Here is an 8,510-nt window from a genome sequence, read left to right on the forward strand (position 1 = left end):
GCACAAATTTGTGCACTGGGCCTCTAGTGCATATATATCCCTCTTTCTCTAAAATCAATGAACATATCTTTGAATGAGGATTTTTTTAAAATATTTTTTAATTGATTTCAGAGAGGAAGAGAGAGGGACAGAGGGATAGAAACGTCAATGATGAGAGAGCATCATTGAATGATGAAAGAGCAGATTTTTAAAGAGAGTGGAAGAGAGAGAAATATCAGTGTGAGAGAAACACATTGATTGGTTGCCTCCTGCATGAGCCCTGATCAGTGTCCGGGCCGGGGAGGAGCCTTCAACCAAGGTACATGCCCTAGACTGGAATCGAACCTGGGACCCTTTGGACTGCAGGCTGATGCTCAATCCACTGAGCCAAACCCTCTAGGGCTGAGTGAGGATTTTAAAAATATAGATATTTAATGTCCAGGTCTTTTAAAATTACATATAAGGCTCTTATAATCTGACTTCTGCCTAACTCTCCATCTTTAGCTCATTTACTAAACTACTGTTGATGCCCTCCTCGCCCATCTCTGTATTTTAGACAAAATTGATTCTATTGTATGCTTCTCTCCCTGTCTTGATATAGCTTTGCATACTGTCTGTCTCCCTTTCCTGCTCTCTTCCCCTTTGATTCTGGCTAACCTCACTGTTTAAGTCTCAGCTCAGGCATGTCTCTAGAAAAGCCATTCCTGACGCCTCTTATCTATGTTCTTTAAGCCCCAGTGCCAAGTCCTAAAAGGTGAAAAGAAATTTGTCAAAATAGTAGAGGAAAACATTTCAGATATAACAAAGGTGTACACTGATAAAGGCATAAAAAGTGACAGATTTTGAAAATTGTGAGTAACGTGGCAGTTGAAACTTAGGGAGATGTTAAAAAGGTACCATTATGAGGTAGAGAATATAGTGTAACTGTATATATTTGTACTGTATTTCTTAACTTTGTTTTATTTCTGATTGTTTTATTCATTGATTTTGTATGAATGAATTTTTGAGATGTTTCTATGCTTTGAACTTTGTGATATCTAATGTTTCCTAAGTGCTTTGTTGAAGTTTACAATGATTAGAAGTATTTCTCAAATACGTATTCAGCTAAAGATTAAGCTTAATTTAACCCTCAATTGATAAAATGTATTTTCCACTTTTTATAATGATTATAGCTTTTATTTAACTGGTTTGAGTAGTTCATTTTAACTAATATATAGATTTGTTAGCAGAACTAGACTTAGAAATGACATCACAGGAAGAAAAAGAAAGGCTTAATGGACGTGAAAATAACCACCCACAGGTATGTAAAAATTTAAACTTCTAGTATAATATTGTTTTCTATGTTTTAAAAATGTAACGTAGTCCAGTTGAAATTACCTTTCAAGCTAGGTTTTTAGAGCTAATCTTTCCCCCATTGCCTTTTACAGTTCTTTTTGCTCTTAGATCCTGGGGTTATCAAAAAAGTGATGGTATTTATAAAAATATGCAGTGGGGCCTTGACTTACGACTAACGAGTTTTTCGAGATACGAGCTGTCTCTCAGCCGATTTTTTGCTTTGAGTTGCGAGCTAAAATTCGGGTTACGAGCCAACTTCAGATACCCCACCGCTAGTTGGCGCAGCAAACGTCACAGTGAACGCCACAACATCAGCCCAGCATTACCTGTCTCACTCGTTCACTTTAAGCGGTTAGCTCTTAGTTGAAGCATCAGTGTTGTACTCGCATTTGTGCTTGCAGTTATTTTGCAAAATTTCATTATTTGGGTGTCCGGAATGGATTAATGGAATTTCAATTCATTAAAATGGTGAAAATTGATTTGACATACGAGTAATTTGAGTTACGAGCTCCGTCACGGAACGAATTAAACTCGTAAGTCAAGGCCCCACTGTATGAACCAAAGTTTACCACATCACAGGAGCAGAGCAAAAGTGATGAATTGTTAGATAATGTAGAACTCTGGAAAATGAGCAATGCTCCCCAAATTTCACATTGAATAATCATAAAGTGTTATAGCTAGAAGGTATGGGATAGAAGTAATTATCTACTTTAGCCCCATATTTGCTGATAATGTGAATAAAACCAAGGAAGGTTAAATAATCTGCCCAAAGCTCCTAAAGATGTATTACCTAACATTTATGGCACCAAAAGAGATGATACAATTTTTTTCATTTTTTTTAATGTTATGTGTCTATGAGTATTTTTATGATTATCTAACCACTATGCTGCATACCTGAAACTAATACAAAATAATAATGAATGTAAACTATAACTGAAGAATAAAATTTTAAAAAAAGAGGCAAACTTTAAATTATTAGGAGCCAAAAATCATTAAAATCAATCAAGCAAATTCCTAAATTTTAATTCAAATGATATACTATGGTAATGTATGTATTGATATAATTAGCTTCCTACAGAAAGATGAAAGCTTCCTATTTGTTACTGAAGCACAATGTCACATCTTCTAAATCTGGCTGTGTAATGCAAAACCCAGGTGGGAAAGACAGAAGAGGACAAATTTTGTGTGTTTGTCTTTTTATTTCTCTGTCTCTCCTAGACAAATGCAAGGGGAATAGGGGGTGCTGTTAGGTAGTAAAAAGTAGATGTGAATAAGAGCACAAAGTTAAGAAAGCCCTTTCTGAAATCTTGGAAAATTTTGCTTCTTTACTGAAACAGAAATAAAGCAGAATTTATAAAAATTTCAAAGACCTGTAATGATAAAATTAAAATAAGCACAAAAATATGTTTATTGATAAGTTATGGCAGTTAAACTAAGAGACAAATGATAAAATTAATGAAAACACAAAAGTCTTTTTAATGAATAAAGTGATAACAATTATCCTTAATATCCAACTTTCATTAAAGGTTGAAGAAGAAAAAAAGATGCACAGAGGTTGTGAAATGGAAGTTACAGAAAACTTCCATAATGCTGATGCTGATGACAGTGATGAATTAATTCAACAAAGAAAGAGTGGACAAACTAATAACCAGCAATTTCCTACTATGGAGAATGAAGATGCTGATTGGTAAGCCTATAGCAATATTTAATAGTAGGAGGGACAGTAGGTAATTATTTCCCTATAAAACAAATCCTAATTTGAGCTAATATTCATGATCAACAAATTATCTATTTCTACTAGGGATATTCAACCTTGCCTGGTAATCAGAAAAATTCAAATTAACGAACAGTGAGCTACCATTTTTTGAAGTCATAATAATAAATATCTTATTTAAAAAATAACAATCATGTTTGGCAAATGGGAGAAAAAAGGCATTCTCACACACTGTTGGTAGATGAAATTGGTACATCTTTCTTGAAGGGAAATTTAGCAGCATGTGTCAAAATTTCAAATATGTCATCCCTTTATCCCAACAGCTTCACTTCTAGAACTAGATTCTACAGGAAAACATGACTTGTATAAACATACACACACATTCTAAGGACATTATTATATACTAGTGGCCTGGTGCATGTATTTGTGCACATTGAAAGGAAATTAATTAGAAGGTGGCTGGCAGGGCGGGCAGGACTGGGCGAGATGGGCCAGACATGCCCTGGAGCCAAGCTGCAGTCCCTCCCCAGCCAGTCGCACCTGGGGCGGTGACATGGCTCAAAGGGTGTCTGCAGAGTGAGCGAGGTCGCTCTGGCAGGCGGAGTCCCTCTGCCTGGCCTACAGGGATCGGGCAGAAACCGGCTTTCCAACATCCCCCGAGGGGTCCCAGAGTGAGAGAGGGCACTCTGCAAAGCTGCTGTCACTTGGCAGCTCCTGCGTCGAGTGTCTGCCCCCTGGTGGTCAGTGCACATCATAGTGAGTGGTTGAGCAGCCTTAGCATATCATTAGCATATTACTCTTTGGTTGTTCGGTTGTTCTGCCGTTCGGTCTATTTGCATATTACCCTTTTATTATATAGGATACTTTTTCTTTCAAGTTAGGACACACCTCGATGCTATGTGCCTAATTTTTATGTTCACATTCTGATCTCTAAGTAGCATTGCTTTCTACCATTTATTTTCCTGGTGACCTCCTCTTCTGTAAAGTCTTTCTTGTGTTCCCGTAAAACTTTTCATATGTGAACTCCTCAATACCACATAGTATTATACTTGTATTTCTGAGGTCTTTTTAGCAAGGGATGTGTATGCCTGTGGTTGGTACTTCGTAACAGTTTTATGAATTAATAAGTGATTATTAAGATAGGTAAGATTTGGAATTTTATAGTATTTTAAAATTTTTTATCAGTAGGGTTATTAGAAAACATTGGCTTCTTTAATGGATTTTTTAAAAGTAGTAGTCAATGGCTTGCAAATGAAGGAAGTAAAGAAAAATGAAAAATGGACACCAGAAGAACCTGTGATTACACCAACATTTGAGAAGGCTGATTCACTAACTGGTAGTCTACCTCAAGTGAATGATAACAGGTGTTTAAATGAAATAGATTAGGATGGTAGAAGGTGACATCTATACATTTTTTGTTTTTAGGTGAAAGAATATTATCAATAATTCCTTTTTCTGGAAATAAAACAGCATAATGTAGCTCAGCTCGTGTGTCTCAGTGGTTGAGCATTGACCTATGAACCAGGAGGTCATGGTTCGATTATTCTCATATGTTGAATATGCAGACAATTACCTAAAATTTATACGATCATACACATTTTTAAAAATTACGTAATAATAAACATAAACATTGAGACCATACTGAATAGAATTTAATCATCCCTTAAAGATTCTAGCTATTATAGTGCCTTTGACAGTATCATCATGAATAGCTGTGATTTTGTAACATACTCTAAAGTATTAAGTTAAATTAACTTAATAGTCTTTTAGATTATGGGGCTAGGGCAGTGATGGCGAACCTTTTGAGCTTGGCGTGTCAGCATTTTGAAAAACCCTAACTTAACTCTGGTGCCGTGTCACATATAGAAATTTTTTGATATTTGCAACCATAGTAAAACAAAGACTTATATTTTTGATATTTATTTTATATATTTAAATGCCATTTAACAAAGAAAAATCAACCAACAAAATGAGTTCTCGTGTCACCTCTGACACGCGTGTCATAGGTTCGCCATCACTGGGCTAGGGTGAAGATTTTATGTATGTACAATGGAAAAATAAACTAGTAACAATCTATCACTTTTGGATTATAAAGTTCTGAAATATAAAAACCATGCCTTCTGTAACAACAGTGTCATTAACACATACTACATTCTCAATAAGTATATTTCCAATGCATGTATAAATTTTTGAATGGATGAATGAATGCCTGTTGGTGAATTTGTTTATCAAAAACATCTTGACTGGCTGGTATGGCTCAGTGGTTGAGCATTCACCCATGAGCCAAGAGATTATTGGTTTGATTCCAAGTCAGGGCACATGCCTGGGTTGTGGGTTTGATGATCAATGATATTTCTCTCTCATTGATGTTTCTATCTCTCTATCCTTCTCCCTTCCTCTTTCTCTCAAAATCAATTAAAAAAAATCTTTAGTTTATTGAAAAACTATTTTCAATATGGCCTAGATATAAATTCCTTTTTATTTAAAAAATATGTATATTTAGAAATTATTTATAATTATAGCTAGAAATTGAATAATAATATAAACTCATTTGCCATCATAGTACCATATTTTTCTGTGTATAAGGTGCTATTTTTTCCTAAAATCATTACACTGAAAATTGAGGGGCATCTTATACACGGGAGTCAGCCAAGGAGGGTGCCATGCAGGTGCGTAGCTGCCCATACCTTGTCAAACAGGCTTCCTCCTGTTTGCAGTCACAAGCCTTATTGTTACTGATGTCAGCCGATGCCCTTATTGAGGTGGAGGTGGAGAGTGTGCAGATGCAATAGGGACCAGAGGGTTTTGAGTTCATAAAAATGTAAAAAAATAAAAAGATAAATACCGATAAGCGATTGTCTTACTCTGCAAAATTCAAGCTGAATGTAATCAGCTAGACCAGAGAGCATGGAAATAGAGCTGCAAAAAGACAGTTTGGACCTCCTTCCACTGTATGTATGATTAGACATTGGAGAAAACAGGAAGAACAACTCCTTAAGATGCCAAAAAAGAAGGCCTTAAGAGGAAAAACCAGCAAAATGTTTAAAATATTGATTTTTTAATTGTGGGTTGGAAAAGGGGTGCGTCTTATACATGAGGGTGTCTTATACACAGAAAAATATGGTACTTAAAAATAAGTATTACTTTCAAAGCATATTGTGAAGCGCATGTTCTGAAACCAGATTTTCTGTGTTTGAATTCTGGTTCTACTATTGACTCGCTCTGTAGACTCTGGCAAGTTAGCCTTTCTGTGCCTCAGTTTCTTCCTCTGTAAAATACCTAACATATTGCCTACCTCCCAGAATTTTTGTGAGGATTAAAATGTTCCTAAAAGGTACATCTACACAATGGAATACTATGCTGCTATAAAAAAGAAGGAACTTTTACCATTTGCAACAGCATGCATGGAACTGGAGAGCATTATGCTAAGCGAAATAAGCCAGTCAGAGACAGATAAATATCACATGATCTCACTCATATGTGGGATATAATGATCAACATAATTTGATGAACAAAATAGATCCAGAGACAAATGGCAGGGGAAGGGGACGGGGCTTAGAGAGCAACCAAAGGACTTGTATGCATGCATATTAGCATAACCAATGGACACAGACACTGGGGCCGTGGGGGCTTGCCCCGAGTGGGAATGGCTGGGGGGGGGGGCAGTCAATTGGGGAAAAAGGAGACATATGTAAAACTTTATACAATAAAATAAGTAAGTAAGTAAGTAAATAAATAAATAAAATGTTCCTAAAACATGTAAAATGCTCATAATAATGCATAGTAAGTCCTCAAGAAGCTAATATAACTACTATAAAAGGGTTTCCTTCACATAAGAACTTAAGTAATACTTTCCAAATAGGTCTCAGGGCCAATAAAAACTTGTTTTTATTGAACATGACAATAAAAACTATGGTATATTATTAATAAACATTATGTTTTTCCTTTTGCTTTGACTATCATCTTGATCTAATTTTAATAGGTTGTGTTAATATTATCTACTTTGTCCCTTAATGTTAGTTATTCTTTTTATTTATTGTTTAATCCCCCTTATAGAAAGTTAATTACAAATTCAGAGATTTTATATAAGAAATAATAGGTTAACTATTCTTTGTATTTTAAGTATTTAATATTCGCCTGAAAAGAAATGTTTATATTTTTTTTAGGTCAGCAAAGCAAACATCTAGTGAAGAGAAAACATCTAGTGAAGAGAACAAGGTATTTTAAAAGTTAAATTATCAAAACTATTATCTGTAGTAAAAATACATTATAAAAATATAATGAAAAATAGAAAATCTTTGTTGTAGAGACATTTATTTTAAAAATTTAGAAACACTAGTTATTGGTAAAGGTACCTATTTGATAACAATCAGTTCTTTTAAGAATACTTATGTGTTGGCTTTTATAAAAAGGTGGATATTTATCCATACAGTATACACTTAGTATATTTTATCAACATTTTGAAAACAGTATTATTTATTTGTAGGTTAAAGAGAAAATTGGTTCCGTGGATGACCTTGATGACTTAACTCAGTCATCTGAAATAATTTCAGAACATTGCGAGATGCCTTACTCCAATTATAAGAATTCCATGTTGCTAATTGAACAACTTGGCATGAATTGTAAAGGTAACACCATTGTATAAATGTAAAGCCTTTTTCTTTATAATGTAGAAATATATGCACACCTTGTCTAGTTCTGCACTACAGAGGATATATTGTTGAGGTATTTATCTGGGAAATATGTTTTATATTAAAACTAGAGCCCGGTGCACAGATTCATGCACTGGGCCTCTACTATGCATATAAGATCATTGGTTAATCTCTTCCTGCCCTCTCCTCTCCCCACCTTCCCTCTGAGATTCATCAGTCTATTCCATGTTTCCATGCCTGTGCGTTGAGCATCTACTCCCTGGTGGTCAGTACGCGTCATAGCTACCAGTTGAATGGTCAAACTGTCAAACAGTAGCTTAGGCTTTTGTATATACTATACTAGAGGTCCAGTGCACAAAAATTTGTGCACGAAGGGGGGAGGGGGGTCCCTCAGCCCGGCCTGTGCCCTCTCGCAGTCTGGGACCCCTCAGGGATGACCACCTGCTGGCTTAGGCCCGCTTCCCGGGGGATTGGGCCTAAGATGGCAATCAGACATCCCTCTGACAGCCTGGCAGCCCTCGAGGGATGTCCACTTGCCAGCGGGGAGCAGGCCTAAACTGCAGTCGGACATCCTTAGTGCTGCTGAGGAGGCAGGAGAGGCTCCCACCACCACCGCTGTGCTGGCTGCCATTAGCCTGGCTTGTGGCTGAGCAGAGCTCCTCCCATGTGAGAGCGCCCTGACCACCAGAGGGCAGCTCCTGCATTGAGCGTCTGCCCCCTGGTGGTCAGTGTGTGTCATAGTGACCAGTCATTCCCAGTCCTTCTGCTGTTAGGGTCAGTTTGCATATTACCCTTTTACTATATAGGATAGAGGCCTGGTGCACAGGTGG

General features: G+C 36.5%; 1 protein-coding gene across 5 annotated transcripts in view; it reads left to right on the forward strand.

Annotated features, from left to right (window-relative positions):
• The window catches only part of ANKRD26 (ankyrin repeat domain 26), a 110,832-nt gene that overhangs the window by 55,982 nt on the left and 46,340 nt on the right, over nt 1-8,510 (forward strand). For 4 of the 5 annotated variants that reach the window (XM_014547989.1, XM_014547991.1, XM_014547992.1 and 1 more), the window contains 4 exons: nt 1,206-1,279; nt 2,841-3,001; nt 7,195-7,246; nt 7,515-7,656. In XM_014547989.1, coding sequence (XP_014403475.1) covers nt 1,206-1,279; nt 2,841-3,001; nt 7,195-7,246; nt 7,515-7,656 — 429 coding nt within the window. The remainder of the gene's footprint in view (nt 1-1,205; nt 1,280-2,840; nt 3,002-7,194; nt 7,247-7,514; nt 7,657-8,510) is intronic. The other variant, XM_014547990.1, reaches the window with a different exon arrangement.

Source organism: Myotis brandtii, unplaced genomic scaffold (genome assembly GCF_000412655.1).
Source record: "Myotis brandtii unplaced genomic scaffold, ASM41265v1 scaffold49, whole genome shotgun sequence".
Taxonomy (NCBI): Eukaryota; Metazoa; Chordata; class Mammalia; order Chiroptera; family Vespertilionidae; genus Myotis; species Myotis brandtii.